Below are 22353 nucleotides of genomic sequence, written 5' to 3'. Positions count from 1 at the left end.
TATCCATGTTATAAAAACCTAGCCTAAGATGAAAGAAAAATAAAGAGAATAATAATAATACTTTACTAAGTATTATTATTATTCTCTTTATTTTTCTTTAGTATTACTATACTAATTACATAATTTATTTATTAAATTTTTTAAATCAGGCAACAGGGCCCATACTACAAATACCTTACAGACTAACATACATAATGTACAAACTTAAAACTAAACACTATTATGCGACAAAACGGCGTGGCTGCGTTGAATCGGCTGTTTTTGTGTCGGATACGGCAGTTTGCCCCGGAACCTCCGAAACACGACACTCTCCGGCCAGAAGTCGGTGCACTTGATGGTCCCCTGCAGCGGTCGCGGCACGCGCACCACAAAAGAGTTGAAATACACACCGTAGTGGCGCGATCGAAGCTGGAACACCCTCAGCGTGTAACCGGTCGTCTGGTGTACATACTCCACCACTTCAGCCGCCGTGGCGGTGTAATGCAAGCGCGATAAGTACAGCGCCTTACTCGGTGTAGCAATCCGCAAACCAGAATTAACCGGTTCGACGGTACCACACTGAGTCTTACGAGGCTCATCCACGCTGACAACAGGGAGCTTCTCCTTGGGAGCCGCTCGCTCTTCAGTACCCTCTAACCCGGTTCGACGCGACTATCGGACAAACATAACAACAGTAACAGAACAACAACAACACAAGAACACACACACAACACAACAAAACAGCAACACAACACTACAGAAGAACAAGGTTAATTATGTTATCATATCATTTGCTGGCAGAGTACTTATTATTTTAGACGGTCGACCCTAATTCGTTTACCTAATTAAATACAAAACCAGCAAATGCCATTCTAGTTAAATATAGTGCTGGTCTTTAAAAACGAGAAAAAATATTTTAGTATCGTTTAAATAAAAGGTAACACGTTAAAAAATTGTTAAATTGCATCAACCAAGATGAAATTTAACAATTGCTTGTATCAAAATACAAAAAATAATATTTTTATAAGTACTACAATAAAATTAACTGAAAGTAAAACATATTGTTTGCAATAACATTCACATCAATACTATGCAATAAAACAAATGTTATTTTCTACCTCGCAAAGATTTACAGATTAAAAAAGTATAAGGTACCGTGTTTCCCACAATATCGACATTGTGGTGAAATATGATGTTTAAATGGTTGTTATTGGCATTATTAATTAGTTTTTCCATTACAAATGGAAAAATATCGTATAATACGTTGCGATCGCAAATATTAAGTAGAGTAACCGTCCATGTACCAAAAGGTCAGTGTAGCTAAGTCAATAAGTACATAGGTACCTACTTAAGTGGGCATTAATTATGCCCATGTTATGAAGTTAAAAACCATTATTAAATTTCTCGAGGGCCTAATGCCCATGATTTCTTTGATTTGTTTTGACGGCGTTATTTATGTTCTGCGTTTTTGTTCTGTTTCTATTACCTACGTCATGCCTACGTCTGAAAGGCATTCTGCCACTTTTAATGTAAAATAACATCTATCATATTTGGAACATTTGGGCCAGGTAGGGAACAGTTCTGGACTTAAAAGGTAATTTTTGACGGGACTGGTTCGTTATTATTAAGTTTTTATATACTAAGCAGTTTAGGTTTAATAGGTTAGTTTTAATTTTATAATAGTATAGCTTATTTATTGCAATACTTTAATAAATTATTAATTTTATCTAATATAAATAACATCTTAATTTGCCCATCCGCCACCTAAATGTAACGTGATGTGTTTTTTTCCCTTTAAAATTATAAATACTAAATGTTTTAGTTATCAACAAAATATGTCTCCTGATACCGGACGAAGGGCCATGTCGCGCCGAAATTCCGATGTACTACTTCCAACCGGAGACTATGAACTGCAGTACTTTCCGCTGGGGGGGCTGCCAGGGCAATGGCAACCGATTTGATACCCTCAGCGAATGCTTGACAACCTGCACAAGTCAGCCTGGGCAACAGCGTAAGTATAGTTATTTTTTGGAACGGGAAAACTTGTTGTTTATTTCATCATTAATATATACTTACCAGCGTAAGCAAAAGATTCCAATATTGAACCAAAAGTGTAGCGCGTGGTTTGAAAAGTGAAATTTTAAGTGTTGTGAGGGTTTCAAGACACGAGGGATAAACACACTTTGCTACCAAGTGAAATACAAAAAAAATCACTACACTGACGCGAGCAAAATACTAGCTAGAACAATACAAACAAACTTCTAATTAACGTAATTAAATTGGGTTAAGTCATAATTGTTTGTCCACATTTTCGTTAGTCATAATTTGGTTTTTCTCAGAAACGTGTAGCTTTTCAGGATTGCCATAAAACAAACCTAACCTAACCTATCTATAGGATAACCTGAGTAAGATACTGAAAAGTTAACGGTTTCAGAATTATGACTAATGATAATAATATGACAATCATTACCTACATTATAACTTTCAATAATTATGTCAAACAAGGGGACCCCAATTAAATTATATATTTATTATCCAAAATCAAAGTCAAGAATTGACTGCCAGCCATGCCAACATGAGGAACAAACTAAAAATTTGCATCAGATTACTTTGACACTCTTATGGACAAAATGCAACTTTGTCATCAGTTTTTGAAGTATAAAGAGAGCCTTTACGAGCTGACCGTCTAGCATGAGTTGAGTTCTCGCGTGCGAGTCCATACTTATAATATGAAGTCGCGCAAGATGTATGGAGTCGCGCGTGAGAACGCAACTCATGCTAAACGGTCTGCCGGGCTAGCACATGATTGGCGCGAAAGTATCTCGCCGCGACATAGACTACCCTTCCCTCTTTAATTCATACAGTTAATAAAAGACGGTGAAGTGTAGGCATAGAATATTAGGTATTTATAGGATTCGAATAACATGTAATTAGATCATAAGGATCATATAGCTTAGCGGTACCATATACGGAGAGTCATGTAAGAAGACTCTCCCCCATATTAGGTTAGGAATGTAATCCATATACGGAAAGTCATGTAAGATGACTCCTCTATATAAGGAATAGAATTTAGGTAAACAACCATTTGACACCTTTCACGTGTAGACCTCCCAAGCAGTGTGATTCATAGTTAACCTAGATAATTTAGTATATAAAGGATTGTATTTTTAAATTAAGGCATTATATCTACAGTTTCTACTCGACAGTCTTGTGTTTTACTTCTGTCTTGGGTCCCATCTTTACATGGCGATCCTGCCAGTGGCGTAAAGTCTACGCCATATGGCGCCTGCCGGTGCAGTAGGTGGTTCTGCACTGGCAGGGCGCGCTTCAATGGCAAAATTTCGAGTAAATAATTCAAGTAAATAATTTAAAACTCTTAATATGTGGACATTCGCAAGAAAAAAAAAACAGTGAAAAACTAAAATATCAAAAAGCAAAAACTGAAAGTGAAAAACAAACAATAATTTAAATAAACTAAAATAATGTGTGGGAAAGTGGACTCTAGTGATAAACATACGTAAAATTAAATAAAGCAAGACATAATATGGACAAGAAGGCAAGTGATATACCAGCGCCGGTTTGCTAATATAACGTAAATAAAACTATTTTTGTGAGAAATCTATCAGCGTCAATGTGAAAACGTGATTTAACTATTCGGATAAAGTACTGTGCAAATCCGCGAACCAAGACTGCATGTGTATGTGATGACGGTTATTGCTAACCAGTAACGAAAGCTGTGGGCGCGGCTGGATGACTCTAAGTGGACCCAAATGGACAAGAAGAAATGGACTCTTATTATATTAAGGTACACTCAATAATTGTGTTCGAGATTTTAATTATTTTTTAAGTGTACATGTGTGTGTGGAACTTGCACTTTATATTTAAAAAAAAATTTTTTTACCGGATTTTACTTTGTTAACATGGACTTGATGCATAATAAACAAATAACGAGGAAGAAAATAAGTGATATTTATAGAAAAATTAAACGTGGAATACATATATGTAACAAAGATTAAACGAAAAACGGTTAAATATTATGATATGTCTATGAAATAAAACTTGATGTTATTTTACTATGGGATATGGAAAATTAAATGTTCGTAGGTAACATTTTGTAAAGTGATGTTAAATGATTATTTTAGAAAATGAAGTTATTATAATGTAAAGGACTGGTTTAGGAGTGGTTAGAAAATTCGCGAAGATAGAAGGTTAAAATTGTGAGGTTTATAAAGTTGTGTTAAAGATGGCAAAGCTAAGCAGATAAGTTTTATGATGTAATTAGCCTGATCACCTAAGAGCGAATTAAATCCTTATATGTTATAGTTTTGATGGTTTATGAGCAATATGAAGCAGATAATAATTGTTTTTAGGTTATGAGGAAAATTAATTATTTTAAAAGAGATTATATGAGAGCGGTAGTAATGATATTCGTTAGCTTCAGTGGCCCGAAGGGACCTGTTGTGCGAATTAAAATAATGTAGCAAGGTACACCGGGATACAAGGGCAGGCACGAAATCCTTGTTACCTGATCATGATTCGGTCGAGCTACCTTTCGTGAAGGTCCTTGGACACGTGGTATGTTTGTTAAAGAAAGGAAGTGTTAAAAGAACTGCCTGTTAAGTAATAATTAATGGTATAAATAATATATGCGCAATAAAGAAAGAAATAATAATAAAAATATACCTTGTATCCAGAAAGAATAATGAATAAAATAATAAATGAGTGAATTAATGAATATATGATATATTGAAGAGATATTGTAGCGCTACAGAATAGATAATTATGCATGTTTTATAAAAGAAATTGTATGAATACAAATAATAAACATAATAAGCATGCGAAGACGTCGTAAAAGAGAAAGAGATACATAAATAAATTGTGAAACATTATTTTCTTGCAAGTAAATAGGAAAGACGATACTATGAAAAGTTATGCATACTGACAATATGAAAAAAAACCTGTGTAATTTAAGGTACCTAGGATTGTGACAAATAATTAATACGCGTATTAATCAATGACAATGACAATGAGAAATAAGAGAATTAATAGAAAAGGAGATTAAATTAAGAATTACTTTGTTATCAAATAAGTTTAATTTTATTAAGATAAGAGATTTTTGTATTATTAATGGTTTTATTTTAACATGTAAGTAAAATTTTATGTTAGCATAATTATAAAAAAAATGTCAAAAAAAAAAAGAAAAAGAAAAGAGAATGTAAAAAAATATATATATAAAAACAATAATATAAAAAATGTGAAAAAAAGAAAAAATATATTCAATAATATATTTTTCCTTTTCCAAAAGGAGGGAGATGAAGTGTAGGCATAGAATATTAGGTATTTATAGGATTCGAATAACATGTAATTAGATCATAAGGATCATATAGCTTAGCGGTACCATATACGGAGAGTCATGTAAGAAGACTCTCCCCCATATTAGGTTAGGAATGTAATCCATATACGGAAAGTCATGTAAGATGACTCCTCTATATAAGGAATAGAATTTAGGTAAACAACCATTTGACACCTTTCACGTGTAGACCTCCCAAGCAGTGTGATTCATAGTTAACCTAGATAATTTAGTATATAAAGGATTGTATTTTTAAATTAAGGCATTATATCTACAGTTTCTACTCGACAGTCTTGTGTTTTACTTCTGTCTTGGGTCCCATCCTTACAACGGGTAGTCTATCTCGCGGCGAGATACTGTCGCGCCAATCATGTGCTCGGCCTACTGGTGTGGTTAAAATGTATATTCTTACCGACTAACGTCTAAAGTCTTCTGCTTAACGCTGGCAGTAAGTGACTGCAAGCGTTAAGCAGAAGACTCCGTAACTTGCGCAACGCTGTTTGGCAACTTGAAAGAGAAATGCAATATATTATTGAGGTAGCGATGCGAGTTGCCGACCTAAAAACATACATTTTGAGGGTGGTTGACAAACGTTGAATTTTAAAACTAAATCTAGTTAAATAGATAGAAAATGAGCAATTTATCACAATAAATTGGAAACTTAAGAAATGTATGGAAAATAATAAAAAAATACAGAACCTGTTGAAAAAAATTTCAAATTCAAAATAGGAAAAAATTATGGTACCTACCATAAAATAACGCTGCCTGCGTGATGGGCACCCTACCAAGGGCACAAAATTTTGATAGGTATTTTTAATTTTTAGCTTTAGTTATTATAATTGTAGTTAGTTTTAGTTTTATTATTTATTTATAAAAGGTAATTACTAAGTTACCTGTACCTAAATGGTCCTTACATTATATTGAAAAAAAAAAAAAAAAATTGTAATAAATACATAAACGCCATATTTCACTCGCAATTTCCTTGTTTTACATACATCGAAACCGCTTATAAGCAATACTTAGCGACGTTACATGGTGACGTTACTATTACAATGTATTGCCGTTTTGTTAGAAGCGTCTCTTCAGTAAAGTGCGGGTGCCAGACATTGACGATCATTTGTGACTTTTGTATTGCTTTAAGGCAATGGGTCTTATGCAGATATTTGATCCTTTTGATCCTCAAAACAAACCTGATCGACTGATATCATTTAATAAAAATTTGTCAAATACCCTATTACTTATAAAGCATTGTTTGGTTGTTCTAGCGGGCCGCCCAACATACTGTAGCTTGAGCTTTGACTACGGCTTCTGTTTTGGTGCAGATAAGAGATGGTATTATGATGAAAAGTGGCACGTCTGTAGAGAAACTATTTACTCTGGCTGTGGCGGAAACAAAAACAACTTCTACAGTCAAGTCGGAGTGAGTAATATCAAAGAGAATTAAAAAGACAGAGTGCTCACTCCATACATCGGTTTTGTTACGAAAAAGACTATTATTTTCATAGTCTACATCTAGCGTCAAGTAGCAGAACTATCAGTACTGCTACTCGACAATAGATGTCCCATGTGTCGCGATTGACGAAAAGTGTATTGCTCAACAATTTATAACTAATATTATAAGCAGAAGGAGTTGAAAATAGAGTTCCGGTTAATCCGGTTATAATATTAGCTGAAAATCGTTGAGCATTAGACTTTCCGCTTGCCGCTACATCTATTGTCGAGTAGCAGTACTGAGAGTTCCTCTACTTGACGCCAGATCTGATGTAGACTACGAAAATAATAGTCTTTTTGATAACAAAACCGATGTATGGAGTAAGCACTTTATGTCTTCTTAATTTTCTTTGCTGGTAATATTATCAATAACACAGTGGCATTTGGCACTCGACTCTTAGATACGTAGGTAGATAGGCTTTGGAACAGTATTTCCGCAGTTAAGTTTCCACATTTATTACATGATTCAGTAATAAACATCCAATACAACTTTCCCATTTATAATAGGTATGTATATGTAAACTTGATTTGATTTTGAACATACAATCAACCAATTGAAACCCTAGGTCGCTGACAAACCATTTCAAGTTACAGGTGATAAAAATACACAAGAATATTTTCTTACAGTGCGAATCAATCTGCCGGTTTGGTATCGGTCCACCAGCACAGGGAGAAGGAGGTGATGGCAAATTGAAGAAGGTATTGATTATAAACTCGCCCGATCAAACGACTCCACGGAGCCAAAAACAACAGGGCTCTTAAACCCTAGCTAATAGCGAATATTAAGTACTTACACTTAATGTTCGCTTTTTACTAGCATCACGAAAATTTTATAAATAGTATGTAGGTATTCTTAATTAAATAGATAATCCCTCAGAATGCCGATAGGTTTATATATACATTCATCATTTATTGCCTAACGATTAAAAAAATCCTCAATGTCGCCATAATACACTAAAGAGCAATAACACATGCCACTTTTAATAAAATTTCCACACAAAATCATTCATCTGATTTGCTCTTGTGTGTACTTAATACGTACATACGAGTTATATTTTGATATTTAAAAAGATTTTTTTATGCAAATGGTGAAAGAGAATATTGCATCTATTTAAAATTAAAAGAATGAATAACAAAAACAACATTATGTTTTATTTAAAAAAACTCCAAGTACAACTTAATTTATTTCAGTCATCTTATAGTTTGTACTACTTACCAATCCTACCATACCTACACAAATTGTCTTTTGTATGTTTGTTTTGTTTTAATATATAGCAAGACCGTGTCTTGAAGATTTTTGAATAAACATATTTGAATTTAGCTACTATTAAGGTTCAGCAAAGCAATATACAACAAACGGTCCCTGCGAGAGCATAGTCGAACAGAGTGTATTCTTTTCTAACAACATGGCCAGTATATATATAGTTTAGTATAGTTATATATATAACTTTGTAATTTTTCATGTGAAAGAAAGAGACAAACTCCGTTTAAGTCGTCTCACGCGTCCCGTTTTTTCGCTCAAGTACACGATCTTGCTATATAATAAAAAGTCTTTGGTTTGCATAACACATCGAAGGTGTTTGGTTTACATATTGCTGCGGTATCATCATGGTATCATATGATGATACCGCACACTGTCTTCCCCACACTAGCTTGAAAAGCCGTCTTTTATCCTTTAAAACAAGCGGGTAAAAACGCATTTTATCCACTAGTGGGGAAAGTAATTTGACCTTGGGTGGAGCGTGTTTAGCAAGTAGCTTTCGACAGATAAGAAAACGTAAAACGCTCATAATAATGGTTCGTTCGATATTAGTTATCATAAATAAATGGTTTGAGAATTTAATAAAAAAATACCAAATTTAGATTTATTTAATGATTTTAAGTCATAAACCTTAAAATTCCATAAGAAACATTTGTTTTTTTCTTATAATGATGTTGAATGTAATTCTGATCGTACAGGTTGAGTCGATGCAATTTCAAAACGCATCGTCAGAAATGTCAAATTGTCATTTTCTCACGTAAGCATACACAACTTCCAGAGTTTTCTGTTATGTCGTATAAAAATAAGGGATTCCAGTGATGAAGATGATCTGACGCCTGTAGATGTTGCACTTTTCTCGCTATAGTGAGGTGAAAATTTTTGTGTTACACACGGGTGCAAATGTATTTTACTTCTCGTGTGTTGTCAACACTCGCGGATAAAATACATCTTTGCAGCCTTGTATAACAAATAACTATCCTATAGCAACAGTTAAATAAATAAAAAAATTCGATCGTAAAATTCAGGGTGAAGTGAAGTAACAAAACGAGATGCAGTCGAGTTTTGCTAAAACAGGCCCGAGAATTTAAGACCTACTTATGTACCGTTGCACACAATATTTTTTCAAAGTACACATAAAATAATAAAATATTCGCAAAATTACAGGAGTAAATCAATTACGTTTGTAAATTTTTCTGATCAAATTACCTCCTCTTTTGGCCAAAAGCTTCCGAAATACATGATTAGTCTCTTTGTCACTTATGATAGTTATGATCATTATTTTAACTTGATAAATTTTCCACTCAAATGAAGTTGATTTAGATACACGCTGTCAGTCATTTAAAATCACACAATGAAATGATGAAGAAGAAAAAAAAAACTATTTACAAACCGGTAGTGTTAAAACGGATTTAGGTAACTTTTTAATGGCATCTTGGAATCTTTGAATTTTTTTTATATGGCCACATTTTGAAAAGTGACGTCATTAATATTGAAAATGGATTTGCTTGCAAATATGAACAAATTAACTTAAATATCGCTTATATTAATTAATTGCACTATGATACATAATTTAAATAATCGCCATGTCCACCAATGTCCACTTAACCATCACCAAATCATTCTTGATTATAATTATTTAGATTTGACCACCACATTTTTTAGTTGCCGTGATTATAACGATAATGCCATTTTTGCTACTGCTTGAAGATTGTCCGATAGTAATGCAGTTCTGAAACAAAAAGAACTTAAGAATAACTGTTGTGAATTGACATTGCCATTAATGTTTTTATTTAGCTATTAAGATCGTTGACATTTAATATATTTTTATTTTATTCTTGTCTTAAATTATCTGATAAAGTTATTTTTATAACTTAGTATTTTTTATAAATATTTTTGTTTGTTGTTTTTAGGGTTCCGTACCCAAAGGGTAAAAACGGGACCCTATTACTAAGACTCCGCTGTCCGTCTGTCCGTCCGTCTGTCCGTCTGTCCGTCCGTCTGTCTGTCACCAGGCTGCTCGTGATCTGTGATAGCTAGACAGCTGAAATTTTCACAGATGATGTATTTCGGTTGCCGCTATAACAACAAATACTAAAAACAGAATAAAATAGAGATTTAAGTGGGGCTCCCATACAACAAACATGATTTTTGACCGAAGTTAAGCAATGTCGGGCGGGGTCAGTACTTGGATGGGTGACTGTTTTTATAGTTAATGGTACGGAACCCTTCGTGTGTGAGTCCGACTCGCACTTGGCCGGTTTTTTCTTGTTCTTGACATTCGACAATACCTAGGTTGGCCCTAGCTGTATGTGTACATTGACTTCTCTTTTTTTGCGACATTGTTTTATTTATTTATTTATTTATTTTATATTCTTTTATTTTATTTCTGTTCTAATGTTGACAAACTTTTAGTGAAAGCCTTTGTTTATTTATTTCTTATCAAACTATACCAGGGTTGGCATACGATTAGACGGGGTGTTGACGCTTTTAAAATTTGGATTGGCACCGACTTAAAATGTTTCAGTTTCTAGCGCATATAAAACGGGATGATATTTTATGTATCCTTTTTGAAGTCGGTTTTACTTTTTAAAAAAGGTAAATATTATTTTCATTTTTAGTTTTGTTTTTCTCATTAGTGATGCATCATTCTGTAAGACTCGTTGCTGTCTGGTCAAACTGTCATGTCACTAAACATTTTTGCGCTTCGGGTACGTATCAATGTTCAAGGTCTGGATCTGTAGCTATCAAGATTTGAGGAGTTGGACCTCATAGAACCCATGATCAGAACTAGATCTTAATATAAAATGTTCCTTTAGAACGTACTTGCTTAACAAACATAACGAAGAGGACAAATCGCCAAAAGTGAAATATGTGTTGTTAAAGAGTTTCGTTCTGGTCATCGTCAGCAGTTCCACTTCATCAAATGGCACATCAGGTAACATACATAAACAAAACGGTCTAATTGATAACCTCCTTTTTTGAAGTCAGTTAAAAATAAAACATACCACCAAATTAAGAACCTAAGAATCTCCTCCTTTTGAAATAATGAAGTGTGTCAATAAAGAGTAACACTTCTCACGCCTTATTATTTCAAATTTCAACCAAAAATTTTGCTAAGTGCTACTAGCAAAGAGTACAGTCAGTATTGATAATAGCGGATGACACAACCCGCCAAAATTGTCTGCTACCCTGGATAATTAATGTCATTAACGGGTCTAACGCGATTAAATTTCATTATTTTACCTTTTTCCGACGTTTCAGCTAGGTTGCACTAGCGTGGTCACGGAAGACTGACGTTCCAGCAAAATGTTAATTGGAGATTGGTAAACAACACTAAACTATCAGACATTAGTTTAAATAAATGTTTGGGGTAGACAACCACAGCTACCACAGCTACAGCTCCGTCCGGACGTTAGGTCCGTGACCACAGCTAGTATAACCTAGCTGAAACGTCGTCGGAAAAAAGGTAAAATAATGAAATTTTATCGCGTTACACTCGTTAATTACATTAATTATGTGTACAAAACGCGAGTTTAAAGTGTTATACCCTGGATAATAAATTCAAACAGAGATAAATCTCTACAGTTTGCACTCAAAAGTATATGTTACAGTCTAATTGACCTCCATAGAGGGATATATCTCTCTTTGATAAGCTGTTTGAGAATGGTAGATACTTCTGACGCATAGTTTAATCCGCTACTTTTGACGCTGACTGTATGCACTCTTATTTCGTTTTTAATTTATTGTCAAACATAAGTACCTTCCATGGCTAACACCATCCGTGAGCTTGAACATGTAGCTAGGGACAGTCTCCGGATGCATGAACCGGGCGTGGAACAGGGTTCCCTGACAGAGGCAGTACATCAGCTCTGCTAGGGGGACGTTGGTCGGTAGTATTTTCTTCTCGTAGAGAATTGTCGAGTACAGCTGTGGAACCAGCACTGATTAGATTTATACATTTTAGAGTTTTTAGTGCAAAGTATAAATTACACATAGAAATTGCTTTTCGTGTTTATTTTTTATGTTAACTAATGAAATATTTAATAATTTTAGGGAGTTTTAGAATCATTTGTAATATTTATTGAAATTTTACATATTAAAATATGTATATCACTATGTATATAAAAACATAAAACACTTAAACATAATAAATAAGTGCGTCGTTTTGTCATAGCAATTAAATGCCTAGTTGAGAGAGGCATAAACACTATAAACCTAACTGATACTGCAATAACGTCATTTAGTTAAATTTTAATTGGTATCTTGTAATTTTCTAGCTCAAGATTTTTAGGTTTTTAATTAAGTACATTATAGAAGGATGGATTGGATAATACGAAATGTATGTGTAGTGAAACTAAATTATTTTGTCAATATTATTGTTTTACGGGCGCATTTTTTTCAACTTGATATGTTATAGTTATAACAAGAAAGGAACCGAACATTGTAAAAAAAATTAAAACATACCTTAGGCAAATACGTCTTTAATGGAATAGGTACACGCGTAAGCTTTGAAAATAGAAGCAGACTTTTGCATCTGTTTAGTTTCTTAATTTTTTTCCATATATTTATTTGGCATTTGCGGTAGGTTAACCATGTTATTTTTACTCACTTTCAATGCCGCTGTGATTGATGCAGTCGCAAACCCCAAGGTTGGACTGAATAGGAACGATAATCCAGCAAGGTATCCTGCCGGCAGCGCATACAACGCCGAGTCAGCGCCCTCTTTACGGCACAGGTAGCATATAACAGCCTGTAATAAAATATTGATAATTCATAATTGTAGGATATAGTGTTAAATGTACGAGTACAGGTTTGTCCGCGTTTACATATATTACAAATAAATAAAATGTTAAATAAATTGTCGCAATTTTCTTTATAATTTTTAATAAAGACACGTTCCTTTTTTACATAAACAAAGCAAATTGGGTATGATTTTGAGATATGTCCTTAAGTTACGTCAGCAGATAATAGTTTTCCTAATGAAAGTAATGAATTATTGCACAAAACCTCATTTCAGAAACATATGTACTTAAGGCGTAACGGAAACAAAACAAGTAATAATAATTTACATTTTAACATAAATATGCATACAAAGATCTGTCTTTGAATTTTGAATAATTATTTTTGACATTTGGCTTATGAAGCTGTACCTCGTGCGAATTGCGTCATGATGCTAAATAAAGCTTGTGTTGATTGTCTTAGAATGTTAGCTAAATACAATCAATAAGTATTCGATGCTGTTATCCACTAAGCTGTTTTGGACTCATTTTGTACTTCATTTAGTTTCAAAAACCTATCCTCCAGCAAAACCTTATCACGACACGACTAAGGTCGAATAGTCCGCTAGAGCTATCAGTCTTATACCTAGTTAAGCTTTTTTCACAAAGGTCCCATTAAATATTATAATTAAACATATCATTTATTAAGGTAAATATAAATATTCTAACCATCGTGGGTTTCACAGTTTCTCTTGACGACGTTATAAGATGTTCAAAGCATAGTACCTACTCCTAAAGCCGGTCTTTTAAATATTTAACTTCAACTTAAATACAATACATAGTAACAAATCGTACTCTGTAAATACCGATATATGAACCGAAAAATAGGCCCATTTTGAAATGCTTGCGCTGAACTGAAGCGAAGGCTCTGGCGGGGGATCCGATCTTAGGCAGGATGACCCTCGCTAGGGTAAACGCTGATCCTACACCAAAGTACGTGGCAGCACCCTGAAAACAATAAAATCTCGCTATTAAATATATATTTACTATACCACCATGAGCATAAATATGTGTACACCGTCACCAACTTGTTCTCATAATATATAGAAGGAAGTATTATTTATGTTGCAGTGGATTATACATCTCAGTCTCAGTACATTACTCATAAATATGTATAAAACATTTTTACACTAAGCAGATACGGCTGCAAGCGATATTACACATTATTAAATATAAATGAAATTCTTTCATTATATGTATAGACTACTAAAACCGTAGCTCTCTTATTTTGTTTTCGTATATTCGTAAAGCCTATATTCCTACCTTTAAGATATATCGCAAACACGGCCCGTTGTGTGGGCAGGGGTTTTCAACATCATTTGTCTTCTGTTTGACTTTTTCGGGCGTAAATAACCTGGAAAACCAAGAGATCTGTAATCAAAATCTTACACAAGAGTTTAAAAACCAACTGTTTTATGGTAAATTCTAGTTACAAATTTAATAAACAATATGTATGTACGCATCTTTTGAGTTTTTGAATATAAATCCAGAAATAAAATAATGACTGCCCATCAGGTTTTGTACATCATTAATTGGACCCTATCATTAATTTTTAAGCTTTTTTCCATTTCGACTTGAACCTTTCAACTGATATGTCGTTAGTTTTATGTTTTAAAGAGTTTCTGATTCATACGAGTTTACTATTTTGCATTTTTGTTAGGTACTTTAGTTTATTTGTAGGTCTTTATAGAGTTATTTTTTTAAAGACTGCACTGTTCATTTGTACGTTTTGCACTTTTGGCTAAATACATATTATTATAGTACAGACAGGGTAATATGCGGTTTTTGCAACGCAGCTATGATGTTCTTCTCTGTATTATTTATTAGAAAACCCGGGCTTATGGCCATTTCCAGTTCGCTATCGTCTACCATCAGTTTCTTAGAATTGTTTTAACACCCTTTGAACATGTCTCACTGACTACATGGATTAACTTCACTACTAGTTTTTCGTGGAAATGCCTCCATTTTGTGTTTGTACAACATTTTTTCATGTAGTCTTTTCTGTGATGGCGATATCTTCGAAAATGTAAACGAAAGACTTATTTTTATAAAAAATAAGGAAACAGATATTTTTTTACATATAACAGTCTCCTTAAGCCTTTTGTCAGAAGTCTGATGTGCAACCGGTGCGAACACAAACGACATTTTTTTCTGGGACAAGCTTTAGTTATCTATAGCATTCAAAAGTTAAAAAAAATCCTACTGAAACTTGATCATGCCACATCGTGCCACGCTGTGTTTAAACTTTAACTTTACAAACAACACAATCATTTAAAAACTCGCATCCTGTATGAGTAATGCAAGTGCTAACAAGATTAGGCAGGACTGTTATTCCCATAATACTCCTATGAATGATAGAAGATAACACTAACGCTGGCTTATCTTCAGCAGACACTCGAAAAAAATCATAAAATAGGCCGTGGCTAAATTTCGAAGTAAGTAACCAGTATGTATTTATTTTCGTTGTATCATTTCAAATGTTCCTAAATGGGAATCAATCGTTTAATAGCGGGAATGTTTTTGCTGAAAACAAACCTTGTGTATGGTTTCCATATATAGTTAACGACGACCCATCTTCTGTCTCTCTCACTCGTCGTATAGAATCTAGAAGAGCGCCATCTACAATGAGCTTTCAGCGGCTATCCCCATTGCTATTGTTAAAGAACCACACCTCATGGAGGTATCCTAAGGAGGTTAAAATTTTTAGAAGTAAAACATCTGCTAACCAAAATAGTGGCGTCCGTTCCTTTTTATCACCCTCTAAGCGCATTAGATAGAAAAGGACCGCGCTGCCAAGCATAAACATGATTGTTTGTTTCGTTTTAGTCATAGATAAGTAACCAGCTCTCTCCATAGTAGTAATCCAGTATTCTAACATCTGAAAATTTAAACAATAGGCTACGAATTCTGTTTTTGCACTGACAATTTGTAGTTGTATTTACTCGTAATAGGACTCGCGCATGGTTCCCAACCCATACCTACATTTTAACATTTATTCAATATCCTAGTTCACAATCATACGAATTACCGCGAACATTTTGTTGCAATTAGTATATACCATAGTTAGTGCACAAACAAAAGGTCTTTATTACAACCAAATTTTCTGCGTCATTATTTAGCACGGGTGTGAAATAGGGTACCTATCGATATCCATCTTGCATTTGCATCCAAATCACTTTATGTTTTGTTATGGGTACGTGTAAGTAAAATGTAGTTAAATGTATTAAGTAATACATTTAATTTTAACAAATTAAAGCCATAAGTAATTACGATTCTTGTAAGAAACAGCATAGCACATTGTAATAAATATAATTCCATATTAAAAACTTACCAAGCTGGTAAATAAATTGATTATCAGACCTCTTCTGCTTGGTGGTTCCACGTATATAAATATACCATTTATTGTACTAGGTATAAGGAATAGCGAATAGTAGTAGAACTTATTGCCCAACATTTTCCTAAAAAAAAAATGCAATTTAGATACTATTGTGTCTTGAACTCTTGATACTCTTGATCACCATAAAAAATGTAAATAGCGTCAAAAATGTTTAAGTAGATCGAAGAAAACTAGGTAGACGAAAATATACCTACATGAGTATTACATGAGTATATTATGTTATTACTATTGAAAAGTCTAAACAGACAAATCATTTACCTCAAAATGCAACCAAAAGTGCAACAGGTAGCGCAGATAGCACCCCCAAGGACCGCGGATCTGGCGTAATACTCCCCCATTTTGAGCCATTCCTCTTTTTTCTTCAGTTTTTTACCTTTCATTAGAATTTGCGCCTGAAATATTTAAGTTAATGCGATTAAATATAAACAATATAGTTAGGTCCTAAAAGACTAATTGAGACTCAGTCATAAGAAAGAAGATTGTCGGGTATTAAACGTTTAATGGATAATCATGTGTATAGCAGAGGCCAGAAGGGTCTTAGGTCATATCGTGGCACGACATTGCACTTCATGTTATGGGTAATTACTTAATTACCCATTTGCTGGCCAACTCATTATATGTATAAGGGCATCCGCTAGATTGCGCGGTTGCAGTTGCATACGGAGCGGGTAAGCGGGATAACAAAAAATAGTATCATCAACGGTAAGGCTATGCGCGCATCACGAGCAACTTAGTCGCAAGGCGATTTATTTGTCGTAAAGAGACAGCGCGAGATGCGCGTAATGAGAGCGACTTTTGTGTCCGCAACTATTTTGTCTCTCACATCAAGCCTATGGGTAAGTATGAAAGTGCGCGCATGTAGCTACGCGACAAGCGGGATACTTTCTGATAGCCTACCGCGAACCACGTTCGACGTGTTGCCTCCCTGTCACACTTACATACGAATTTACAAGTGCGACAGAGAGGCAGAACGTCGAACGTGGTTCGCGGTAGGCCTTCTGGCCGACCTGCAACTCTTTTGTCGCCCGTGCGCGCACATGCATTGAAACCAATAGGGAAGGAGACAGTTGCGTCGCGGGCTTGTCTCCGAACCCGCGGACTAAAAAATCTCCCGGGAGTCGCGTCGCTACGTGTGCGCACTTCCATACTAACCCATAGACTTGATGTGAAAGACAAAGTAGTCGCGGAGACAAAAGTTGCTCGTGCGCGCATATCCTAACTGGCGCGGACGCGTGCGCCCCCGCTCCGTGCACCGGCGCCAGCTATGGCGGACGCCCAAGCGGAAAGGGTACGGCCGGCCGTTTCTCCATACAACGTAGTCCCCATTTTCCTCTCTGGATATTGACATTTTGGAAAATATTTTTACATAATTTGATGTTTATTAACCATAGCTATATCCCTACGTTTGAATTTCTTTGATTATTGTAAAAATTAGGAGCGAAAAACAGATTCCATACAAACTTTTAAATGATCCTAACTCTTATAATAATTAAAAATTCGAAAATAAATCAAACGTAGGGGCATAGCTGCGGTTGATATATGTGCTATTTTCAACCAAAAGGGTACTTATTGTCGCTTGTCAGTAAGGCGCTATTTCCATATAGCTCCAATTAGAAATCAACCTTATAAACAAGCGACAATGTGGTACCTTTTGGGTGAAAACGTCACATATAATCTAATAATACTTACTACATAAATTATTGAGTAAAATTTGGCGCTTCCTATGAATGAATGGATGTATGTATGAGGCATAGATTTTATACAACTCTCATGCCAGGGATGAAGTAGAACATGGCAGTCCAAATTCTGGCACGCCTGCGCGAATAACGGTTTGCTTATTTCCACCATTTTGTTCTTTTGTGTTCTTTATTTTCAGACATAAATATCTGAAAAAAATAAATTAAACAATTTTAAAGATTTATTAAAAATATTTGTTAAGTAGTATTCTAATATGTATTATTAGGTACTCTTTTTAATTGATGTACATCTATAGCATAATTATTATAGTTTTGCTTGTAGTTTTAAGATTGTTTATACCTATGTTGTAAAAATACATCCTGATTACTTTAGAAAACATAAACGTATACGTCCTGACTGACTATCTGACTGTGAGTATAAAACATCTAACAATTGTTGACTTAAAATAATATTGTTTTCGGTATTTTAATACCGAAAACAATATTACATATTGTTATTCAGACAATTATACAGTTACACAATGAATAATCCAATAAATACAGGTTTTAAACTGCGTTAGAAGAGGATACATTAGTGGTCATATTTCCATACAAACGTTGTCGACATTTTCCTGTCTGGATTTTGGCCCTACATGAGTATTTTTTTTAAATGAGTTCAATATTACCAGTATCTGTATCTGTACGTTTTACTTTTTTTGATGTTCTTGTTTTTACTATAAGAACGTTTCTTCAAGTAGCGCTAAAAATGTATATGCTAGTATATTCTCATAACCTCAAACTGTTTTAAACTTCAAGCCTACGAGCTCAAAATATTCGAAAACCCCAACATATTTTAGGCCTAAAACAATTATTTTAGGTATTAAGATAGGTAACCTATTTTTATACTACGTAGTATGTACTACCTACATCTATGGTGTGGTGAAATAGTACATTTCGATGCTAGTGCGGAAAGTATGTCATTACTTCACGAGTACCGAGATATCTTGCCACGAGCCGTAGGCAAGTGGCAAGACTCGGGACGAGTGAAGAATGACATACTTTCCGCACGTGTATCGAACGACGTTTTTTTTAATACAGTTGCGTAAAAATAAGAAAAGCAACAAGTAAGTAATGGAATTCGAAACTTTTATATTATTAATTCTGTGACATCATTGACATTGACATTATGAAGAGGTGTTTTTCTAGCTTTTATTCGACTAGAATACATTTTGTTATTAATATTGAACCCACTTCAATGAGTTTTTTTTTTCAAATGCATGTTCTATAAGACAGAAACGATTGTAAATATTAAAACATTGTACTATTATTACCTAAATATCGTTATTTACGATTATTTGTGTATCGTATATTTATAAAAACAATATCGAATGTTGCCTTTGGAAACTTAAAACATTCTTGCAGTAAGAAAATACGCCTCTTCTTTGACAGGCGTTCCGTTCCATTCAGACAACTTATTAAGAACGGTTTTTCAACATTAAAATATAAACGTGTTTATATACTTATAATGATGAAGAGGTAAGTAATAAAATATGAAATATGCATATTTTTCGTATTCTTACATTAACAGTAGGTTTTTATGTTGATTACGACGTTTAAAGGAAACTAATATATTAACACTCATCAATAAGTAGTCATGAATTGGAACAAGTAAAAAATTAAAAAAATTGGAAAAGTAAAAAGCACTAGTTCGCGAAAACCAACTTTCCGCACGCTAAACAGCCACGAAAAGTAGCACTTTATGAGCAACTGTATTAAAAAATATTTTTTAAATTGAGAGCCCCATAAGAATTTGACATTTCTGCCACAGCTCATGCTTCAATCGTTGACTCTACCAGGTTCACCATGACCGTGCTCATTCATGGCTGAAGCCGTGATAGATGAATGTGTATTAAATTGATATTATGAGTAAATTACCCTAGGTACGTACACAATAATCAGGATTGGAGATCGTTTCATTTCCATTTGCTGGAATCTATTTACGAATACCTATTATATCTTCAAACGCCAATTAATAGCTATTGCATCGTTCACGCCTGTTTACACTCTTGTGGTCTTACTATTAGAGTCGTAACTATCTCGGGGTATACTGTGTGATTGTAGATTTGTAGAAGTATAATAGACGCACATTGATACTAACTAGGACACGAAGCTATAGGTACCAGTTATTGCGTCAATCTGCTTGCAAGGAAAGTTCCTGGACTTTACTGTTTGGACAACCGGTCTGAGTACACAACACAAGAACAAATAAAAATAAGGTAGCTTTGGTATTTTTTTTACGATGCTTTTGTTTTATAGTGTGACATTACAAAGAAAATACTTAATATTTAATCATTGAGTTAATTGTGAAATAAAACGATATATATTCAATATACGCGATATAATTCGTTTTCATAGTTTTATTTCATGAGTAACTATCGCGGTAACCGAAGACAATATCATTGAGTTAATTATTATACTATAGAGAAGCTATACCAAACAATAAAAATGTCGAAAAACCCACCACGCGACCAAAACGTAAGCGCCGCTTCTATGGTTTGATGTCAAAACAACATCAACTGAAATAATGGTTCTCTGTGCCGGTTCTATACGTTAGTAATAATAGTTCAACGTATTCTATATTCATTAAATTGCAACAGTTAGATAAAGTAGCAGCAGTAATTTTAGCTATAGCCACGTCAAATTTAGCCGAAAATGGGCAATCTGCGGTAATAATTCGTGGTTTTGAAAATTATAATAGTTATACCTTGTGGTGTCCATATGAAAACACTAAAAGTCCTCGGGGGTGGGGGTTGTGCTGAGGGTGTAGGGGGGGGAGGGGGGGTTGAAGGTGCCTTTTATCAGATTTTTGCTCATATCTCGAATGTCTGTACGAATAGTTAAAAGCCTATTGTTTTATTTTTATTTTTCAAGTAAAAATCTTTGTCTGCGAAAGATAACACTATTATATGAGCATATATATTAGACTGTAAGGAAAACAACCTGTGGAAGAGCGGGTCTTCTCTTAAGACAAGTATTTTAAATACTTAAAAAGAGACACCTGCACAGATATTGTAAACGTAATCTTTTGTTGCTGAATAAATACCTATATATTTTAATTTTAATTTTTTTTAATAGTATTATAATTACTTCGGACAAAAGATACTACAAAAAATTTCCTACAAATTAGATCATATTCATTTTCAGGGTGTTTAAATAAACAAAGAGATAAAAAGTAGACGATTTAAGAAAACGTCGTTTTTTCGTAGTTATTCATCATAACTCAAATTTTTGCATGGCCCGACATGATCTTGGCCGGTTTATTTTTTATTTTTGACCAGCAGGTGACTCAACTAGCTTATTTTATACAAAATTAAATTTAATTATAATTTAAGTTAGATTTTGACAAAAAGTATGTTGTAATTATGTGGGTACCTTCATAATAAACCAAGGAGGTTTTATAGCAGCCTAGTTTATTAATAGAATGCTCGCTTTAGCAGCCTAGCTTATTAATAGAATACTCGCATTAGCATATTATCTCATTTCCACCAAGATACCTACAATCAATATTGTTTACACTAAACCCTATCCTCAATGTAATAGGTAGAAAATAGACATGCTTCGATAATTTAATTCCTACGTAGAACTGTAAAATCATTTAATGATTTGTAAACGTACAAGTTATCAAGCTGATAAATACCTTATCTCTATTTAGTGTAGAGTGCAAATACCTTTAACTCGATTTGGTATGGCATCAGTGATGAGCTACAAGGTGTAGCGGCTTGAGGTCTTAGGTCATGAATATTGTACCTTGCTAAGTTATACCTGTTAATAGATTGTGGGTACGAAATGAATTTAACTCGTGTAGTCGTTATATGTATAACAGCGTAAGTTAGTAATTATACCGCATACGGAATAAACGGATACGGAAAAAATAATAAATAATTCACTAAACTTTAAATATTTTTGTTTTTATTTGCGCTTTGTTGTACAAGGACATGTAAAAATATTTGATTGAAAAATATTACATACATGCTTAGGGTTTAGCGCCCTAAGCACTTAAACTGTTTACAATTTCTGTATATATTATATTTATTACACATTATGAATCTGGCTACCATATAGTTTGGCACTGCCATAAACGCTATTGGGAAAGTAAATTACGCAGACGTTAGCGTATTATGTCAGTTTTGACACTGTCAGTGACTCATGGTTCGGGTACTGAAATATTAGTCATTACATGTTCCTGTATATAGGAACATGTTATAAAAGTATACACATAATTTAAAATGGAATTGAATAGGCCACATATTAGTTTTAATAACAGCTACATATTGCTTTAATCTGGCGATTAATTAACCATCAGAAGTAGCGGGTAACAAGATCTGCCAAGCGGCTATGGATTAAACAATTTAATTTAGACG

At 34.0% G+C, this 22353-nt stretch overlaps 2 protein-coding genes across 2 annotated transcripts; one reads left to right on the top strand and one right to left on the bottom strand.

Annotated features, from left to right (window-relative positions):
• Positions 1-1076: 1076 nt before the first annotated feature.
• LOC134748874 (BPTI/Kunitz domain-containing protein-like) lies at positions 1077-7582 on the top strand. The gene is made up of 4 exons (XM_063683708.1): positions 1077-1289; positions 1802-1990; positions 6595-6749; positions 7448-7582. Exons 1-4 carry the CDS (start codon positions 1169-1171, stop codon positions 7580-7582), a joined length of 600 nt encoding a protein of 199 aa, XP_063539778.1. The 5' UTR covers positions 1077-1168.
• Positions 7583-9650: 2068 nt separating this feature from the next.
• LOC134754139 (transmembrane protein 135-like) lies at positions 9651-18125 on the bottom strand. Its single transcript, XM_063690224.1, has 9 exons — positions 17946-18125; positions 16515-16648; positions 16191-16317; positions 15586-15737; positions 14123-14213; positions 13655-13807; positions 12691-12831; positions 11842-12008; positions 9651-9810 (listed from the first exon to the last, which is right to left on the bottom strand). The coding sequence occupies exons 1-9, from the start codon at positions 18102-18104 to the stop codon at positions 9753-9755; spliced, it is 1182 nt and encodes a 393-aa protein (XP_063546294.1). The 5' UTR covers positions 18105-18125; the 3' UTR covers positions 9651-9752.
• Positions 18126-22353: the final 4228 nt, after the last annotated feature.

Source organism: Cydia strobilella, chromosome 2, assembly GCF_947568885.1.
Source record: "Cydia strobilella chromosome 2, ilCydStro3.1, whole genome shotgun sequence".
Lineage (NCBI taxonomy): Eukaryota > Metazoa > Arthropoda > Insecta > Lepidoptera > Tortricidae > Cydia > Cydia strobilella.
This window is presented reverse-complemented; position numbering and strand designations above follow the sequence as displayed.

Bases quoted from the DNA above. Each gene is read 5' to 3' on its own strand.
- LOC134748874 (XM_063683708.1), top strand. From the start codon at position 1,169: ATGATGTTTAAATGGTTGTTATTGGCATTATTAATTAGTTTTTCCATT. The intron at 1,290-1,801 runs GTCAGTGTAGCT...TAAATGTTTTAG, and splicing joins AACCGTCCATGTACCAAAAG to TTATCAACAAAATATGTCTC. The intron at 1,991-6,594 runs GTAAGTATAGTT...TGGTTGTTCTAG, and splicing joins AAGTCAGCCTGGGCAACAGC to CGGGCCGCCCAACATACTGT.
- LOC134754139 (XM_063690224.1), bottom strand. From the start codon at position 18,104: ATGGTGGAAATAAGCAAACCGTTATTCGCGCAGGCGTGCCAGAATTTG. The intron at 14,214-15,585 runs GTTAGCAGATGT...TTGGTTTTCCAG, and splicing joins GAACGGACGCCACTATTTTG to GTTATTTACGCCCGAAAAAG. The intron at 12,009-12,690 runs GTGAGTAAAAAT...CTGGTTCCACAG, and splicing joins CAATCACAGCGGCATTGAAA to CTGTACTCGACAATTCTCTA.